General features: G+C 37.9%; 2 protein-coding genes across 2 annotated transcripts in view; one reads left to right on the top strand and one right to left on the bottom strand.

Moving 5' to 3' along the window:
- The window catches only part of LOC136811824 (DNA polymerase alpha catalytic subunit-like), a 56,057-nt gene that overhangs the window by 25,048 nt on the left and 11,179 nt on the right, over positions 1–19,830 (top strand). Inside the window, exons 5-21 of the mRNA XM_067068448.1 lie at positions 535–597; positions 811–952; positions 11,000–11,061; positions 11,586–11,675; positions 12,300–12,359; positions 13,165–13,215; positions 13,469–13,580; positions 13,768–13,837; positions 15,036–15,075; positions 15,246–15,335; positions 16,083–16,150; positions 16,613–16,655; positions 17,114–17,267; positions 17,884–18,002; positions 18,208–18,300; positions 18,727–18,777; positions 19,423–19,463. Of these exons, the coding sequence (XP_066924549.1) occupies positions 535–597; positions 811–952; positions 11,000–11,061; positions 11,586–11,675; positions 12,300–12,359; positions 13,165–13,215; positions 13,469–13,580; positions 13,768–13,837; positions 15,036–15,075; positions 15,246–15,335; positions 16,083–16,150; positions 16,613–16,655; positions 17,114–17,267; positions 17,884–18,002; positions 18,208–18,300; positions 18,727–18,777; positions 19,423–19,463 (1,349 nt within the window). The remainder of the gene's footprint in view (positions 1–534; positions 598–810; positions 953–10,999; positions 11,062–11,585; positions 11,676–12,299; positions 12,360–13,164; positions 13,216–13,468; positions 13,581–13,767; positions 13,838–15,035; positions 15,076–15,245; positions 15,336–16,082; positions 16,151–16,612; positions 16,656–17,113; positions 17,268–17,883; positions 18,003–18,207; positions 18,301–18,726; positions 18,778–19,422; positions 19,464–19,830) is intronic.
- On the bottom strand, positions 7,029–10,153 carry LOC136811822 (Kruppel-like factor 18). The gene is made up of 4 exons (XM_067068446.1): positions 9,939–10,153; positions 8,183–9,154; positions 7,680–7,745; positions 7,029–7,214 (listed from the first exon to the last, which is right to left on the bottom strand). The coding sequence occupies exons 1-4, from the start codon at positions 10,095–10,097 to the stop codon at positions 7,029–7,031; spliced, it is 1,383 nt and encodes a 460-aa protein (XP_066924547.1). The 5' UTR covers positions 10,098–10,153.

Raw genomic sequence — 19,830 nt, 5'->3', positions numbered from 1 at the left:
ATCAACAAAGTACTACATAAACCTTAAACTTAAACTTTCAGGTCTGAACACGACCATAAAGTCTGTCTATTATTTCGATTCAATTAAAGTGACATTTCCATAATTAAAAGTTTAGTAATTACTGTTATACATTTGGGGATCATGTAAAAGATTTCTTTCGAAATAAACTCATTTCAACTACACTTGGAGGTTTCTGGGGAATTCGTAAATAGTAAACTGCATACTGATACAGTCTGCTAGACATTAATATGGTAATATTTGCTCTTCATTTTTGATCTTTTCTACAGTGATTAGATTGACACATGCGCGATAAAATTTCTATTATTTGTCTTCAGAGAGTTACTATTTTCTTTGAAAACCTCTGATACTCAGGGTAATCTCATTACTGTCAGTTACTTAGGTAGTGTCAAATTATCAGGGCGCGTCAAATTATCAGGGCGCGTCGATTTTTTAGGGCGCGTCGATATTCTAGGGCGCGTCAAATTTTTAGGGTGCGTCAAATTATTTTAAAACTCTTTTTATCATTTTTAACAGGCAGTTGTTGAAAAACCAAGTTTCGTAACATTGGTTGAAGAAACGGTCCCTGCACCTCCACTGGTAATTAATCTTAAATAACGTTTGGTGATTCATATACGAAATAGATAAACCGCTGTTAAAATGAATCTGAATCTCAGTCTAATTCAAAAGAAGTTTTCGATGTCGTAACGATTTGAAGCTTTGAAGCTCGATAATTCGAAAAAATGCTTGATATTTCGAGAAAATTGAGCAAATTTTGAGTGTAGTACACTATTAATGATTATTATTTTTTAGACCGTGCTTAGTCTATCACTGGTTGCAACAACACAAGGCAAATCGCATTCGCACGAAATCATTTCCATCTCTGGTCTTGTACACAATGAAATCCATCTGGAGAAGGGTGCACCAAAACAGCAATTCAAACAGAGCTTCTACTGTGAGTTTTTAAGACGTTATTTGTATTGTAGTCCAGGCGGTCGGGCTGGATAGGATCGATAATCAGAACGGATCGATGAAGGATCGATAAAAGATCGATTACTTATCGATTCCGATAAGGGATCGATAGAAGATTGAGTTCTAAAAAATCTCGAGTATCGATCTTTCCATGATCCCTTATCGATCTTTTTTTCAATCGATCCTCTATTGATTACATATTGGTCCTCTATCCATTACTCTGCTGTAAGGTCTCACGTCTTTCAAATGTCTTGATTAAGCTCAACTTTATGTGTCGGTGTACCTTTGCGAGTTCGTGTATCGGTGTTTTTCTGCGACGGTGGTGGTTAGCTTTTGATTTAGCTAGATCCAGTCCTTTTGCATTAGATTCCTATTTCCGCCCTTAAAAGATTCTCCTGAATTTTCCGAGATGTATCCGCTATTTTTCCCGGGTTAGTCAGCATGAGATTGGAAAGGGTTTTCTTTTAAAGATAATCTTGTGTTTACTTACGAAACAGCCTAACATTCACAAGCTCATTTTTCAACTACCCGGAGTTTTGGTCTTTTTCCACTAGAAAAGTGGCAGCGGAATCTTAATGGAGGAAAAAAAATCTTATGCAAAAGGGTGCACCAAAACAGCAATTCAAACAGAGCTTCTGCTGTAAGTTTTTAAGACGTTGTTTTTATTGTATTGTATTATAGTTTCATTTTGTCTCACGTCTTTCAAACGTCTTGATTAAGCTCAACTTGGTGTACCTTTGCGAGTTCGTGTATCGGTGTTTTTCTGCGACGGTGGTGGTTAGCTTTTGATTTGACTAGATCCTTGGCTAAGAACGACAGTAAATCACTACCTTTGCCGTTGGCTGTCTAAGCTAGTCTAAGGTAGAAGAAGTTCAGTCTACACCAAGGCTATAATCAGTTGTTTTTTCACTAAAATAATGGAAAAATGCTAAGAACATCGTAATAAATTTTCTTGGGAATTCTCAAACAAGCTCAATTCGTAGCACTAAAACAGAAACAAACTTGTGACTTTTCCTTTTCAAGATGTTATTATTCATTCACAATATTTTATTCCTACAATCCAGATTTCATATCTTTTTTCACAATATGTTCGGCAGTTTATGTTATAGTACCGACGTAATAAGTTTAACGTTTTTGTAGGCTTTTTATGTAGTCAATAAGGGAGCCTTGAAGTGATGGAGTATTTTATTGTACTGTCCAGATGTTGTCACTCTTTCTTCTATCTTGTCTCCTCTTTGTTTTTCTGTGGTGATTCTTTCGGAGATACTTTCCTTAGGGGATGTTGCATTTTCTTTCTGTCTTTTCATTGATGTTTAAACTAATTTTTCGTTGTCTCTGGAGAAGATTTGGTTCATGCTAATCATTTTCCTACTTAAAGCTCTTAAAATATAGGTCCACTATATCAAGCTTGAGGACGATGTTGTGTTTTGGTTGTATCTCGGCCTGATAGTAATCTTAATATTTCGAATCTTCTCCGCTGATGTTTTCGCGTTTAACTGGTTTTGAATTCAGAGTTCTCCTTCTCTTAGATGAATTGTCTTCACCATGACTGTAGAGCCTCATCTGCCCTTGCGTTTTGATTTTGGAGTTCAGCCTCTCCTAGACGGACTGCCCTCCCGGGTTGCGGAGCTCCATCTACCCCTTGGTTTGAACTTCCTGTTTACATGTGCTTTCGCATGTCCTAAAAATACAAATCAAGATTAATATTTATTATACACATTTTTTTATAAGACCATCAAACGCAACAAAAAATAGAATGCAAATTGCAAAAACAGGGCGGCCTGGATCGCGGCGACCTACTGGTACAGGACCGAAAAAATCGGGGGCGGTCTCGTATCTTGCTAGTGGCACTTAATGGGCACTTAACATGGACTTAATAACATAGATACTTACGGTAGGAAGCAATGCAACGGCTTCGCGCGTAACGGACGTTTTTTCTAACGTCAAAAGAAAGTGTGAAGTTTTTTATTAGTTTTTTGCTGTTTAAAGTCGAGAAAAAGAAGAAAATCATCGCATTTTTGCATCAAAAAGATTCTTGAACAGATTCTGAATCTTTTGGTGTATTTTCCATACTAAACGTCAACAGGAAATGGAAAAAATGAACTTTTTGCTCCTGATTCTGTTGTTTACATTGACTGACTCATGTGCTATTCAACAAAAACAACGAGAGTACGCACTGTACACATCCAAAAGAACTTTCTACTCAGCTCCAATCACGTATTATGCAAACCATTGCTGTTATAACAGACTGTTACTGTGTGGAGATGTCGAAATCAATCCTGGACCCATCTTATGCGCCTCATGCAACAAAACAGTAAGAATAAACTCGAAACGGCTTGAGTGTGTATCGTGCAAAGAACAGCTTCACCATAAATGCGCCGGTAAGAATGTTCGAATAGATAATGCCCGTGTTCCGTATCTATGGACCTGTCACACGTGTACGTTAACCATCCAGCCCTTCTTCAATATTCGAAACTTGTCTGATTTGGATTCTACAGTGCCCGATCTAACCAACGGCACTACGCCTCCCTCTGTGGCTCTGCTCGACCAACATCGAAAGCACCTCTCCATAGCGCATCTGAACACCCAATCAATGAAATCTACCTTCGCCGAATTCGAATCATATCTCTCCACACACCAGTTCGATATAATCACCATGTCCGAAACCTGGTTAAAAGACAATAAAAACTTGCTGTCTCACTATGAAATCGCAGGCTACGAAAAAGACTTTCGAAATCGTGACGCTAAACGTGGAGGTGGTGTCGGCTATTACATCAAATCAAACATCCTACACAAAGCCCGAAAGGATATCGAATCTTTCGACACAACCATTGAGCATCAGTGGATTGAACTTACCGGTAAGAATCGACTTTCCAATGTCCTAATCGGTATTGTTTATCAGCCCAGCAGCAAGTCTCGTGATAAGCTAGATTGGTTAGTTAAATTCGAGTCACTGATTTCCCAAGCGACACTCGTTCACCACGGTCCAATAATCATCACAGGAGACTTGAACATCGATCTGCTTGTACCCTCACCTGAGCACGAAGCCTACAACAATATCTTGGGCACGCTCAATCTCAAACAACTAGTATCCGAACCCACGAGAAAGTCGAGAACTCTCATTGACCACGTCATTACCAACACTGATACGAAATTGATCGCCAGTGACGTTGTCTTCTGTGACGAAATATCCGATCATGACTCTCCATTTTGTATATTAAAAATCAATAAACCTCGATACGAACCTCGACACAAATACATTAGCGACGAGCGAAGCCTTGTACTTGAAAGCTATGTTAACGATTTTCGTGAGCTTCCATTGAACATCGTGTACGCTTTTGACAACACCTCAGATAAGGTCAGTGCACTCAATAAACTAATCACTGAGTGTATTGACCGCCATGCACCTATACGAAAAGTTAAATTGACACGCCCGTCATCTCCGTGGATGAAAGATCTAGATGTACGAAACCTGCAGCGTCAGAAAGAAGAACTTCGAGTGAGTCTGAAAAACGATCGAAACGACGTACAGCTGGAGCAACTCCGAAAAACAAGAAACGATCTCAAATCAAATATCCGAGACGCAAAGAAAAAGTTTCTAAAAAACCTTCTCGCAAATAAAACTTCCTCAGAATCATGGAATGTCATCAACAAAATTCTTCACCCTCGCTTGAAACGTATGAGTATTGATCCAGACGAAATCAACAAATTCTTCAATTCAACTGCTGTTCGCACGACGGGGAAGAATGCTGGAGAGCTCTCAAAATCCTTTATTCGCGAGTTACCTGATCATCCAGATAACTTCCATCTTCGCCATGCGACTCATGACGAAGTACTTAAAGCCATCCAAAAACTGAGATCGGACTGCTCAACCGGCCCAGACAATATCCCATCAAAGTTCGTCAAACCAGTGTCAGAATACCTCGCATCACCCCTGACTCACATCATCAACAGCTGTATAACAACGTCAACTTTTCCAGACGACTGGAAAATTAGCCGAATCTGTCCTGTACCCAAAATCAACGATCCCCAATCACTAATCGACTACAGACCCATCAGCATCCTACCAATCCTATCCAAGGTATTCGAAAGAGTTATTCTTCAACAACTTACAGACCACATTGAAACGAAATCTATTTACCTCGACAGTCAATCCGGTTTCCGAAAATCACATTCAACCACAACTGTTCTACTTAAACTGAAAGATGATATTAAAACTGCTATGAGTAGAAGTGAAGTGACCTTATCGATTTTTGCCGATTTCTCGAAAGCTTTTGATACAGTTGATTATCGTATTCTACTGGAGCATCTCAACAATCTTGGCTTCTCCCGACAAGTCTTGTTTCTTATCGGTGATTATCTGTCCAACCGTAAACAGTACGCTCAGATCGACGACAAATCGTCTAACAAGTTAAACGTTCAGTTTGGTGTTCCACAGGGCAGTATACTCGGCCCTATTCTGTTTAACTTATACATTACCACAATAAACACTAATGGTCAGAGTACCTATCTTCTCTACGCTGAGGATACAACACAACTACGTCACGCAAAAATCAAAGAGATACAGAACACCATCGAATCCGTACAGATAGAGATCGATAACATTAACCAGTGGTCGGACCGAAATAATCTCTGTTTGAATGCTAAGAAAACAAAAATGACTGTATTTTCAACCAGACAGCTAGCACAACGCCACTCGCTTGCTGACTTGGTCACCGAGATAAAAAGTGCCGGCCAAGACATCGAAAAAGTCCAGAACTTCAAGATTCTCGGCGTCAAATTCAACGAGCATCTTGATTGGACCGAGCATGTTAATCAGACGCTAAAGTGCTGTTTTGCTAAACTACGTAACTTGAAACAGTTTCAAAACATCACAACCTGGCACCAACGTAAAATGCTAGTGGAGTCTTTGGTCCTCAGCAAATTAATGTATGGATCTGTGCTACTTTCAGATGCTGCAAAATACCAACTAAAACGTTTGCAGAAAGTTCAGAACGCCGCGGCTGGTTTTGTGCTGAAGCGCCACGCCTCCATCAAAGATGTTATCGAGCTGAAATGGCTACCCGTCACCGAAATGATCGACTTCACCATGGCAAAAACCGTACACAGCGCACTCCATAACCCCGATTGGCCATCTTACCTACGCCTATCCAAAGTAACCAACCCTGACAGAGAGCTGCGTTCTGAAAACATTATTCTGCATGATGTTGAAAACAGAAATCGTGTGGCTGGTACCTTTGAGCACGAGGGTGCTACATGTTTTAATGATTTACCTATTAACATAAAGCATATCGAATCAAAAGATAGCTTTGCAAACCTAGCTTGGAAATTTTATTTTGATAGGGCATTAGCTAAATCATTGAATCCTTGAAATTTTTCAATAATCACCTATTTGAAGTTACCTAAGTATCTCAATAACTATATTCTTGACAATATTGCGAATTCTAATGTTTTACTACTTCAGGATCCTAACCTAACTCCATCCTTTCCTTTTCATTGAAGCTTACCTTAGGTTTTGACACATTGAGCTTTAAATTAGTTTAAAATTTATTTACATTTATGCTTAATATATCTATATATATTTTTAACAATAAGGCTGGGACAGCATACTCCTCTTGCATTTTCGTTGTTTTTGTTTTTGTTTTTGTTTTTAATATTTAGCAATTAATTCTATTAGCGACGTATCACATTCCTCAACCCAAACGCCTCATCGAATTAACTACAATATTTTTTTTATTTTTTTTCACACTTCTCACAATCTTGTTTCTATGCCTAGTCCTCGGCCTATATAAAATTATAATATATTTACGAGATATTATTTATCTAAGAATAGTTTATTTATTTCTTACTGTCTGCCATAATTTATCTAGGACGACTATCTTGCGAACAAGCCGTTATCCAGTTTAACTATTACTAATCGAACAAAATTCCAAACGTCATATCTCAGTATTCTGATTCCGAACTTCACTTAGTTTTCCTTATTCCTTCCGATGAGTCCTTCTTCCCGTATCTGTTCGAGTTGTTAGTTATTTATATATTTTATACACACAGCATATACATTATATAACACTTTTCTTGTAAGAAGAACCAATATTTTTGGAGATCAAGGAAATAATAATGTTAAAAAAAAAAAAAAAAAAAAAAAAAAGTCCAAAGCCATCTTTGTTGGTTTTTGCTGCTTGTGATGGTTTGAAAGCAGCTTTTTTGCTCTTCTTTAGGCCCCCAAAAGCACGCTTAGTGAAATCCTAAAAGAAGGAAAATAAAGCAAATTTGTTTAGCTCTCTATAATTCGTACTTGTGTTGGACACCCAATCAGAATTTGATTCGGATATTGGATATTAGAACGGCGCTGTTTTATAGTGTCATTGACCTTGGTTGCTTCACAGGCGACTGAGGTTCGATTCCCACTCGCAGCAGTTCACTTGGCAAGTGAATGAATCTTCGCCCGGGTCAATGCATGTCATGCGAGGGGAATTGGGTAGTCAGTTCAAGGTGCCGACGGGGCGCTATAGTCTATATTTGCGAAAGTGGGCCTCAAAATAAAATAGAAAAACCAAATAGAAAAAGAAATAAAAATGTATTTTGTGAATATTAGGTTCAAAATTTATGTTGTGTTACTATATTTTTCATCTTGGAACTTCCTGGATTCACAAAGTATTTTTGATATACAGATGTTATGTTTTCTATGGTGAGGTTTTTTTGTTACTTACTTTTGGGCTTCCAAAACCACCTTGATTGACAAATGGTTTAATAACCTTTCTTTGGCGTTGGTAGTTCTATAAAAAAAGAAAAGTTACTTCGGATCAAATATTCTATAGTTCAATTCTGAATTTCGGTCAGGATATCATCTCTTGACGATTTTTTCAATTTAATTACTTCTAAAAGAGACATTTGATAATGTTCTATGCATCTTCCCAAAAAATACTTTATCTGGTGTAGCCTGGAGGCCACTGTATATAGCGATTAATTGCCTGGAATCATAAGGCGCTTTTTAAGATTTAGTTTTGCTTTGACGACTCATAAAGCATTCCAACCGATTCCGGATGTTTTTAAATGGTGAACAATAGATGTGAGGATAAAAATTTTGGTATTCTTTTTCCCAACGGTGACCTTGCCAAGTGGCCTAGTCTACTTCACAGGGACAGTCAAAAAGCAGAGTCAAGCCAAAGGTAGATTCTATACTACTAAGGTGAGAGGTGGAAATTATAAATACCTTAGGTAAACCAAAGCCACCAACATTCAATGGGTTCTTATCTTCGATGTACCAATGTGCATTTGCTTGGCAACCGCTGGAGGTTGTTTTGGGTTGCAGCACGATAGTCTGGCAACCGCTGGAGGTTGTTTTAGGTTGCAACTCAAGTGTTTGACAACTGTTGGAGGTTGTTTTGGGTTGCAGCTCGATAGTCTGGTAACCGCTGGAGGTTGTTTTGGGTTGCAGCTCGATAGTCTGGCAACCACTGGAGGTTGTTTTGGGTTGCAGCTCGATAGTCTGGCAACCGCTGGAGGTTGTTTTGGGTTGCAGCTCGATAGTCTGGCAACCGCTGGAGGTTGTTTTGGGTTGCAGCTCGATAGTCTGGCAACCGCTGGAGGTTGTTTTGGGTTGCAGCTCGATAGTCTGGCAACCGCTGGAGGTTGTTTTGGGTTGCAGCTCGATAGTCTGGCAACCGCTGGAGGTTGTTTTGGGTTGCAGCTCGATAGTCTGGCAACCACTGGAGGTTGTTTTGGGTTGCAGCTCGATAGTCTGGCAACCGCTGGAGGTTGTTTTGGGTTGCAGCTCGATAGTCTGGCAACCGCTGGAGGTTGTTTTGGGTTGCAGCTCGATAGTCTGGCAACCGCTGGAGGTTGTTTTGCGTGGCATGTCAAGTGTTTGACAACCGTTGGAAGTTGTTTTGCGTGGTATGTCAAGTGTTTGACAACCACTGGAGGTTGTTTTAGGTTGCATGTCAAGTGTTTGGCAACCACTGGAGGTTGTTTTAGGTTGCAACTCGATAGTTTGTGACGCTGCGTCTTTACCTTTCCCTCTGTTTACTTCTCTCTCCATATGTTCGATAATAGTACTGGTGAGAGACTCGTTCTCTGCTCGCAATTCATTATTTTCTTTCCTCAAAGGGAGGACGGTTTTGTTATGCTCAGCCGCCTTCCTCTTCAGAGCAGAATTTTCGAATTGGAGGCAAAGTTGGCGCTCCTATAATACATAGATCAGAAATTGCTTGTTTTAGTTGACAGTTATTCGTCTTTAATAAGATGAGTCTACCGATTTAGTTAAGTGAGTGCAGAACGAAGTTTTCTAAGCAACTCAATTCAAAAAGGAAATTTAGCTTTTCCACCGCATTAAATCTATTCTTTTGTTTGATAGGTCCCTGATTAAATGATTAAATAAACAACTTAGGTATTAAAGCATATTTAAAAAAGTTATTTAGGCTTAGGCCTTAGGCTCAATTTTTCTTGAATGGGTAACATTAACATGATCTTGGCAGATTTCTGTTTTGTCTTGTGTAAGAAGGTACAGCAGAGTCTCTTATCTCGAACCCCTACAACTCGAATGTCTCCTTAAAACTCTAACAAATTTTCTCGTCCTTTCAGTTAACAATGCCTTATAAACCTTCCTCCATAATTCAAAATTTCCTTAACTCGAAAAAATTTGTGTTCTCCGTGCGTGTTCGAGTTTTGGAGACTGCACTGTATTAAGTATGAACAAAGTATTCAGCCAATGTCGAATAAGGCGTTGTGGTATAGTGGTCATTGACCTTGGTTGCTGTACAGGCGACTGAGGTTCGAATCCCACTCGCAGTGGTTTACTTGGCAAGTGAATGAACCTTCGCCGGGTCAACCCCTGCCATGTGAGAGGGAATTGGGTAGTCAGTCCAAAGTGCTGACGAGACGCTAATTGAAAGCGTCTATAGTTGCGAAAATAGGTCCCAAAGCCTCCTGTAACTCAACTAAATAGAAATTACGAATGTTCAACTTACGTCCATCGTGCGACGGAGGTCGATGTTTAGACGAATAATTTCTTTATCTTTTTCTGAAAGTTTTCCTTCCAGAAAATAAATGGTATCTTGCAATTGCAAGATAGTTTGTTGATCATCTGTCAATGTATGAATATCCATATTAGCCATTATATCACTCATGATAACAATATAATGATACAAGATTCGAGTAAAAATTCTCTGCGAACACTTTACTCAAATCTAGATTCTCGAATAAAGAACAAAATTTTCAAATTGTTTTTCCTATGGTTTTTTTTTATTTGACGTCAATTTTTTTAACTTTTATTTGATATCATCTTTCTTTTCATTGACGTCAATTTCTTCAATTAATATAACAATAATAATTTAACAGTATATCCTACAGTATATATATTAAAGAATAAATTATAGCTTTGACTTAAAAAAAAATTTAAAAACAAAAATTAATAGAGATCACATGATCACAAATAGTTTAGAGGGGGTATATGTAACAAATCCTCCATTACTAAAAATAGACAAAAATAACGACAAATTTCATAAAGAACGACATATTTTGCCGTCCACAAATCCGACCGAAAGTGACTGTACGACCCCTACGTATGCATTCCTCTTTGTTTATCACGGGAATTAACTGCATGTGGCTTAAAAGAACGACAAATTACGCATGCGTGTTACAACGCAGGATTCTTTAGAGGAACTGTTAAGCATATTTTTGCGATTTTTAGGGAGCGGTAAATGATTCTATATTTGTTTTATCCATACTCGCTTTAAACCTATGAATGAATTATTTTCACTGGATTTTTAATCCGATAGTTCCATCATCGGATTATAGAGACATTTTTTTCCCGTTCGGTCGTACGGTTTAAATAGTATAGTACGGTCTATTTGTATAAAAATTGTGCACAAAGGCGCAAAAGCATGGCCATGAAACTTTGCAAAATTGTAGTTTAGGGGTCAAAAATGGATTTAAATCTCACCCAGTCTCACCCAAAAATGTTAATGACTTTCGGCACATCTAGACTGCACCAGTAGTCTTATTTAAATTAAGTTTTTGTTTATTTTAGTCGTCACAAAAACCTCTGATCAACTGTTGCCATACGATTTCCAAAGCACACTCAAAAAGAAGGTAAAACAAACTATTTCTTTGGGAGTCATTTACACGTCTTTCTTTACCCTAGATTTTTTCAACATTTCGCCTTAGCAAGCGAATTATTTGTCTCACGTTTATCGCTTTGTAGTAGACTATGTGCGCATTGTCTGTTTGATAGAAAATTCCCGTACGGAGACCTCTGCGATGAAGTATGATTTATAAATAGCGACACTCCTCTCGTCGTCTCCCCTCTCTTACCAACACCCCATCGCAGCGGTCGGTTCGAAAAATCTCAAATGGGAAAAGACAATTACAACAAACTCTTTACGGCAATGGATTTTGAAATTAGCTGTAGATACTGGGTACACCCAAGCGAGTTATACGCATGTCCAAAATCAACCCCCGGATTTCTTTCTCATGGAATCTATTCGACATTCGACAAAATTAAAAAAAAATACTTACTGTTTATTCAGTTTCCTAATTTACAACGATCCATCGATTTTTCAACTTAATCGTCTTACTATTTTTGGAACTCGACATATATTGTATCTTTTCTCTAGAATGCTAATATCCAAGTCTCACCGAACGAACGCGCCATGTTGGGTTTATTCTTGGCCAAAATACAACAAATCGACCCCGATGTTCTTGTGGTAAGCAAATTCTTGACTGAATTTATTTTTTGAGGGTAAATTGTTAACAGGTAGACCTTTTCATAAATTACGTCACGAACATCAATTGCCTCGTTTTGAAATTATTGCCATGGTGATTAACTCCCAGCGGTCTTTATTGCAACTACTTTCTTTTCACAAAAAATATTTTAATGTCTCAAGGGATATGATCGCCATGGAAATTGTTTGAATGCGAGGCAAGTGATGTTCGTGACGTAATTTATGAAAAGGTCTATAGCGAACTTAACTTAACTAAGGATTGAAATTAGACAGACAACATAATCAGGTTTAGGCCATGGTATACACGTCGACCAGGCCACGCCATTTAAATGTGGTGAGTGGCTATTCTCCTTCTTTCTTTTGTAGATTTTCCTTTCATACCTTAGAGTCATGATATACACACCGACCAGGTCACGCTCTTGAAATGAGGCGAATTGTCATGCTATTGTCATGTTATTGAACTTGGAGAAAAGGGGTGTTGAAACTTTTTGCTGAATTTTTTTAGACTTATTGAAAGTTTTTGCTGGTATTCCTGTTTTTTTTTAGTTGTTGTACTTGTTTTGTTCATGGGTTTTCTCTCTTTTATGTCTTCCTTTTTTACCTTAGGGTCATGATATACATGGATTTGATCTCGATGTTCTATTGGGAAGATTCACAGCCACTAAGGTGAGCTACTTATTTTACTTACTCGACTAACCCTGTCGGCAGGCCTTTTCATTGATTACGTCAGGTAGAAATCTATTCCTCGTCTCAAAATCGATTTCCAATCATTTCTAAATTGAAAACGAATACAGTTCTTAGAAATTCCGTTGGGAAGCTGTTATAGTATTACGAAAATGAGGCTATAACTATACATACTCATAAAAGCGTTACAACTTATTACAAGGTATAAGCTTCAAGTTTACCGAGGTCGAATGATGTCCGGAGGAGGGGGGACTCAAGGTTAAAGACCTACCGTACGTGCGGCCCTTTCAAATACGAATCCGACTTCAAAAGGCCTAATTTTGGGCCGCAGGTACGGTCGTTTTTAAGTCGAGTGCCCCCCCCCCCCCCGGAATGATTTCAATTGTCTGTATTGCGAGCACATCATTGAAAGGCTTCAAACATTTTGACGTCATTCGATTTCTTTTAGCTCGAACCCAGTCCCCTGTCTTTCAGTTTTTTAGTACCTACAATAATTATTGATAAGTTTTTACAGTGGTACAGAGTGGAGTCTGTGTAACTCGGACACGCACGGAGAATTTTGTTCGAGTTATTGAAATTTCGAGTTATGGAGTAAGGTTTACAAGGCATTGTTAACTGAAGGGACCATAGAGCTTGTTCCAGTTAAGGAGATATTTGAGCTATAGAGGTGTAGAGTTATTGAGCTATGGAGACTTAACTTAACAAGTTTTAAGGGTGTGAACTTGCGAGAAAAAAAAATCAGCTGAATCAGGCCGAGTTATGATCGCAATTTACATTGTTTTGTTAGGTTCCATTTTGGTCCAAAATCGGTCGCTTGAAGAGAAATCAAGTTCCAAAGGTAGTAGTTATTCATTTATTCATTATAATTCAAGCAATTCTTTCTAAAATTTCTTGCCCTGTACAATATGAATTTTGCACCTTGGGAAACTAGCCACCGAATAATGTTTTTTTTTGCGCTCATTTCGGTTGTCTCTATTTTTCCTTAACCGTATACGTCCAATCTATCAAAACACAAAACTAAGAAACCTTGAAAGCCTATATCAACTTCAAATAAGTTTTTTTCACTGTTTAGAATTTATCCTCTTTTTTAGAGTTCTGGCAAGTTTGGTACTTCAGACAAATCGCCGTCATGTGGTCGCCTTGTTTGTGATATCAAAATCAGCGCTAAAGAATTAATCCGCTGTAAAAGCTATGATTTCAAAGGTAGGAACAAGTTGACACATTTTCTTTTTGAATATGACTTTTTTATCACATGATAAAAGTTACCGGAAAATTTCGAAAATATGTTCTACTTTGCTTTGTAATATCCATTTTCCTTCTCAGACGATAAACCTTGCTTTGACCACTTCAATTAAAAATTACAGATTTACCGTTTTCTTTTCTTTTCAAGAATTGGTGTCGGTCATTTTGAACAATGAAAGAAATGATTTGTTACCAGAAGATATTCCGGTCAAATTAAGGTGCGTTTGTCCACAGATGTTCAGAATTTAGACTATGCTCAGACGTTATGTTTCGTATCGTTCCGGCATGCTTTCCGTTACCGATCGAGATTGTTCATATTGGTTCTGGAACGTTTCGGAGCAAGAAAACGGGGTAGTTCCGTTTCGATGGAAAAACTGGAGCGAAACCGTTTTGATCTGTTTTCCTTTGTAACGTCTTCTTTTTTGACGTTTCGAATTTTGACGTTCACACTTGTTTCGGAACCGTTTCGTTTCGGAATGATACGGAACCGTAACGTGTGAACATGGTCTTAGACTCAGGGTTCCCAGCGGTCAGGGAAAACCTGGAAAAAGGCTGTTTTTGGAAAAAGTCAGGAAAAGTCAGGGAAAGTCAGGGAAAATCTGAAAAAATGGACGAAAGTCAGGGAAAACTCAGGGAATTTTCTCAAAGGTTGAGTTATAATTTCAAAATCAACAATTAATTTTAATTATCCATTTCATCTTGGATTCTGTTATTTTTATTGTAGGGTAGTTTCTCGAGAAAGACAACTTAAAAACAAAATTTATTCAGTTCTGTGTGTAAAAACAACTTTATTAATTTCCTATGACCTTTACAACTGTGGAAATAATGGTCAGGGAAAAAAGTATGGAATTTAGTCCAGGTCATGGAAAAAGGCACATTTTCACGTGTGAAAGTCATGGGAAAAGGCCCTTTTTAGGGAAAAAATCAGGGAAAATATTTTCTCTAAAGCAGTGGGAACCCATAGTGACAGTTCAGTTTGGAGGATATCATTATATGCTTCACATAAAAAATGAACCAAGGCAACGACAACGGCAGCCTTTGTGACAAAATAATAAAAACAAGAAAGTTTTACAAAATACTCGACTCGATGCTTAACTTAGATAGTACCAATTCGACACGACAAGCCCATTTTGATTTCAAAATAACCATTTTTTTGAAGCTGCCGGGAACGAATTTTGCTTCATGGTTCAGCTTTTGATCCAAATAATGTCAGGACAAACCAGTCCAACATTTCACCCAACATACGCAAAAATGGCGCAAATATTAGATGACGAACATCATCCAATACGTGTTTTTTCCTTCTTTTAAATTTTACATTGGTACAAACCGAAAGATGGTATGTTGGATGAAAATGTTGGACCGGTTTACCATGGTCTTTATAAATTTCATTAATTTCTTGTTTTTTTTTTCTCATAGGAAAACGGATACTTTGATGAGCATGATTTGGGAAAATAGGGTATGATTGACGAGTTACTTTCACAAAGTTCAGTAGACATTAGTCTTTAATTTTTTTTATCCTTATAACCTTAGCCGAATGCTCTACCTTTACACTACGGCTCACCAATTCAATGTGATGGTAGTGAAACTTTAAATTCTTTAATATTTGATATTTCCACTAAACACTAGATGGATGCGATTTATAACCTTCAAATCATGTACGAATTGAACATTCTACCGTTGGCTTATCAAATCACCTGTATCTGTGGAAACGTCCTCGTACGTGTTTTGTTTATTTAATAGAGTTCAGTGTAGCACACTGTATCACGGACTGGGACCCCGCCCCACTGGAAAAGTTTGCCAAAATTTCGTCCCAGTGAAAAAAATTCCCTCTAAATTCAGTACTACTGGGAAATTGACTTTGATTTCATCCCGATTCGAAATTCAATTCATGATATTCATGACGTAATGTTTTCTACGGAAAGGCCCCGGTTTTTGCCAGTAGTCGCAAAATTTTATACAACTTTTGTCTAGTTTAAATCTGCCACTACTGGCTAAAACCGGGGTATTTCCGTAGAAAACATTACACATGGATATCATGAATGGAAAGAAATTCTCCGAATCCCCACTGAATTTTTTGAGCTAGGTAAATTGAACTTCTATCCATTTGGAGTTCGATAGAAACATTCATCCCCACTGTGGGAAAAAGTTTCACCGGGGCTGTGAGACAGGGGTTTGTAGCGCTCTTCTTCCTGTTGAAAGTTTCAAGATGAACCCAATCGCTTGTTGGCCGAAATATTGTATTGAATTTCTCTGAAATCTCAAAAGATCGTCCGAAAATTTTATGGCCGAATTTTTATGTCATTAATGTACTTTTTATTCATTGCTAGAAAGCTTATTTTGCAGGTTGCACCTTTATATACTGTTATACTTAAGTTAGACCAAGGAACTTTAATAAAACTCATTTATTTAAGTTCCTTGATTAGACCATGCTATTTAACAATTTATTTCTTCTTCTTTTTATAGTCGAGGACATTGCTTGGTGGTCGATCAGAAAGAAACGAATTTCTTCTACTTCACGCTTTCTCTAAAAAGTAAGCACTTTCTCGTCGATATATTCAATTCTGGGAGAGTACTAATAAATTAAACATATATTTTCGAATACAAGCTTTTTATAAGAACAATTTTATAAGAGCACCAGACTCAGATTTATGCCTTCAGAACAATAGCTTTTTTGTTTGGAGCAGTAGAAATTTCAGAATATCTCAGGCCCAAATTAATTGTTTCTTATAAAAAACAAGCTTGTAGATTGTTTGACGGCTATCAGAAATTTAATCTTTGGTGGTCCAAAGACTTTTACTGGCCGTCCATCGACAGGACATATAGCTCGGATCCACCCCGATTTCAGCCAAAAATATCCCTAAGCAATAATTTAACAGCGTTGCTCAAGTATTTATATGAGAGTGATTTCTTTTTAAATTGGAAGGCTTCTAGAACTTTTAAATTCTTCTGATACATCAATCTACTCAATAAATGATTATTTTTCTACTTTTCAGGAATTACATTCTCCCTGACAAGTCATATAATCAAAAACATATCGTAAGTTCAGCTATATATTGTTTTGAGGATACTGGGTCTGAGTTAATCTAGCTCAAATTTTGTAATACTATTTCATTCAGTAGGCGCATAAATAAATAGTCGAGAGCAGACTCTTGACTGAAGTCTATCTACACCTATTAACCCCTAAAGACACATATGGGTTGGTTCGACCCAGGTTAATTTGACGTCAAATAGCTGTGTCTATGACTGCCTCAATTCATTGATTTGAGATATTTGACATTATTTTACCCAAACTCAAACCAAAGCTCCTTCAAAGCAGTTTTTCTCTATGTTTATTTAACGGAAACATCCGTGAATACCGGTTTTTCTATTTAAACAGAAGAACCAGCGGTAGACACGCCTGGTCTCTTCCGGTGTTTCTGTAAAAAATATTACACGGTCTAGATATCAAAAAACGATTGTTAGATGTACTAACAAGAGAAATCTCTTCATTTAAGCATACCACTGAACACGAGGAGGAAAATGATGAGATCGCTCCAACACAAACACAAGCCACTCAAAGCACACAAAAACAAGGAGCAAGTAAGAAAAGATCCAAGGGACGCAAGAAGCCTGCTTATCCTGGTGGTCTTGTCCTCGAACCAAAGAAAGGTATGACTTTATCGGCAAAGGCTTAAGCTCTAGTTTAGACGGCCCACTCTTTGCCCTGTCTATTCTAATTGTGAATTAAAGTTGGCATAAAGTAGGCTGTCTAAAGTCAATGCAATGCCCTATTTTGATGTCAATGCAATGCCCTATTTTGATGTCAATGCAAAGATTTTAGCTGTCAACTTTTTGCCCAGCTTCTGCCGTCAAGTCGGCCGTCTAAACTAGAGCTTAAGCGCTTTTAAAGCATTTTTTTCGGGAAAGGCGAAATGACATCCTTCTTCCTTTCTGAGAGAATTGTGGTCTTGTCCTCGAACCAAAGAAAGGTTAGTCTGAATCGCTGACCTCTACTAAACGCGAGGTAGTTATATAAAGAGCACGAATCCGTTAGTGGATGCCAGCAGCCTAAATAAAGGTATGACACGGTGACTTTATTATCGCCAGGGTTAAGCGCGAGTTTTCTTTCGAAGGCGAAATGACACGAAGTTTATGATCCTTCCTGAGGAAACTATCTGTAACTAAGCCTTATGCTCTTATAACGTTTGCTCTTATAAAAAACCGTGTATTTCTTGACTGATTAGGAGTTTTTCTAATTTCAATAATCATCTCTTCTTCTTCATAGGATTTTACGACAAATTTATTTTGTTGTTGGATTTCAACAGTTTGTATCCTTCCATCATTCAAGAGTATAATATCTGTTTCACCACAATTGCCAGAGAAATGAAGAAGTCTGTCATCGAGGTAAAGCCAACCCTCTCTCTCTCAAATTCGAATTCATGATATTCATGATGTAATGTTTTATTTTGAATTTAAACAATGAAACTATTTGCAAACGCCAGGGCTACAATATAAAATATTACGTCATGAATATCATGAATCTTTCTGTAAATCGATTTTCAGTTCCCGTCGTTCGTTCCTGTTTTTTCTTACTCACTAAATGTTTTAGGGCGAAGAGCTGTTACCCGATGTACCCGAATCAGGATTGGAATTTGGTATTTTGCCGACGGAGATTAAACGATTAGTCGAACGACGACGACAGGTTGGTTTTTTTTTCTGATATGTTACTGTAGCCAATCAACGTTGATTCGAGAATTTAGAATCAGTGTTGAAACTTTTCCGTCTGTAGACGGAAATCTACACCTGTTACCAGTTGAATTATTTAACGGATTTCAGGTCTAAAAAACAATCCTTCAAAACAAAATTTAGTGAAATTGGAGTCAAATTTTAGACTTTTCGCTGGTTGCAACACTGACTGTAGACTGACGTTTCTTTTCTTTGAGCTTTTTATAAACTCCCCTGTCCAGCAGACATGTGCATAACAGATATTCACATGTGCTTAACACAAAATGATGAGCCACGTTTCCGAGTTTTCCACACAACCTGCTTTTGTAATCTCTTCGGTAATTCAGTAGGAATTGACTTAAATTGTTCGGTTAATTGAGTTTCTGTCTTCGTTTTTTTTCAGGTCAAGAAATTATTGAAGACAGTAACTGAAGGTTCTGAATTGTATTTACAGGTATTTTTCATAAGTATTTCTTTCCGTCTGCGGCTGAATAAAATAAATACTGGTGTTAATTTTCGCTACGACGGGCAGGATTCCTGCAGCCTTCATTCGCACAACGGTACTTTTCTACAGACTAGCCCGAAAGCAAAGCATACACGGTCAATAAAAACATATCAACTTTGCTTTAGAACGAAAGTTTGAATACCTGAGTTATTACTAACTTTATTTAGCACTATTGTGACAATGTGACTTGCCGTGGCACTCATAAGGTTCGACCTCGCGAGGTTCGCCCTCGCGTGAGCATCGCTCTCCCAGTGTCGTTCGAGTGTCATGGTATACGCCATGGCTTGGCAGCTCGCGTCTGTCAGCGCCGTGATTCCTACTCCTTCATGGGTAGGACCCTTCCCGAATGCATTCGGAGGGCTCATATCTATCTATTTATCACTATTGAGTATGCTAAAAATGAAATAATTTTGAATCTAACCACTGTCAATTCGAGTTCGCTCGTTTGAGGTTTAGTAGTCTTACCTCAAAACATATTTTGTGAATGTATATTGAGTTTATTGTTCTACATCTGCAATTTGAGCTTCCCTAAGCTCTGATCTTTTGTGTACTTTATCCTTTTTTTCATTTCTTAAAATCTTTTGTTATTTTCAGTATGATATTCGTCAAAAAGCTTTAAAGTTGACCGCAAACAGGTATTTCTAGTTTAGCTATTTCAGCTTAGATTATTTAAATGGTTATTGTCAATTTTGAGCTTCACAATATATTTCCCCGGGGGGGGGGGCAGCTGGGCAAAAGGACCGACGGGTATGTGCGGGTCCTAAGGGTACCTTTTCCAATATGTTTAAAATGCACTGTAAGGGTCGGAAAAACTAGAGATGCACTGTAAGGGTAGAAATTTCAGAAAATTCTTGAAAAATCTAGATATTTTGACCAAAAATGCTAGAATTTTGACCATTTTTTGCACGAAAGGGATCGAAAATTTGGGGGAAAATGCACTCTAAGGGTATGATTTTCACTGATTTTTGCTGCACTGTAAGGGTGCAATTTTAAAAGCCAATT

Source organism: Clytia hemisphaerica, unplaced genomic scaffold, assembly GCF_902728285.1.
Source record: "Clytia hemisphaerica strain Z4C2 unplaced genomic scaffold, Clytia hemisphaerica genome assembly, whole genome shotgun sequence".
In the NCBI taxonomy this organism is placed as follows: domain Eukaryota; kingdom Metazoa; phylum Cnidaria; class Hydrozoa; order Leptothecata; family Clytiidae; genus Clytia; species Clytia hemisphaerica.
This window is presented reverse-complemented; position numbering and strand designations above follow the sequence as displayed.

What these genes read in the sequence shown, in the direction of transcription:
- LOC136811822 (XM_067068446.1), bottom strand. Translation starts at nt 10,097, where the DNA reads ATGAGTGATATAATGGCTAATATGGATATTCATACATTGACAGATGAT. An exon ending in ACCTCCGTCGCACGATGGAC is followed by an intron (nt 9,155 to 9,938) that starts GTAAGTTGAACA and finishes TATGTATTATAG; the next exon opens with GAGCGCCAACTTTGCCTCCA. An exon ending in GTGGCTTTGGTTTACCTAAG is followed by an intron (nt 7,746 to 8,182) that starts GTATTTATAATT and finishes CTTTTTTTATAG; the next exon opens with AACTACCAACGCCAAAGAAA.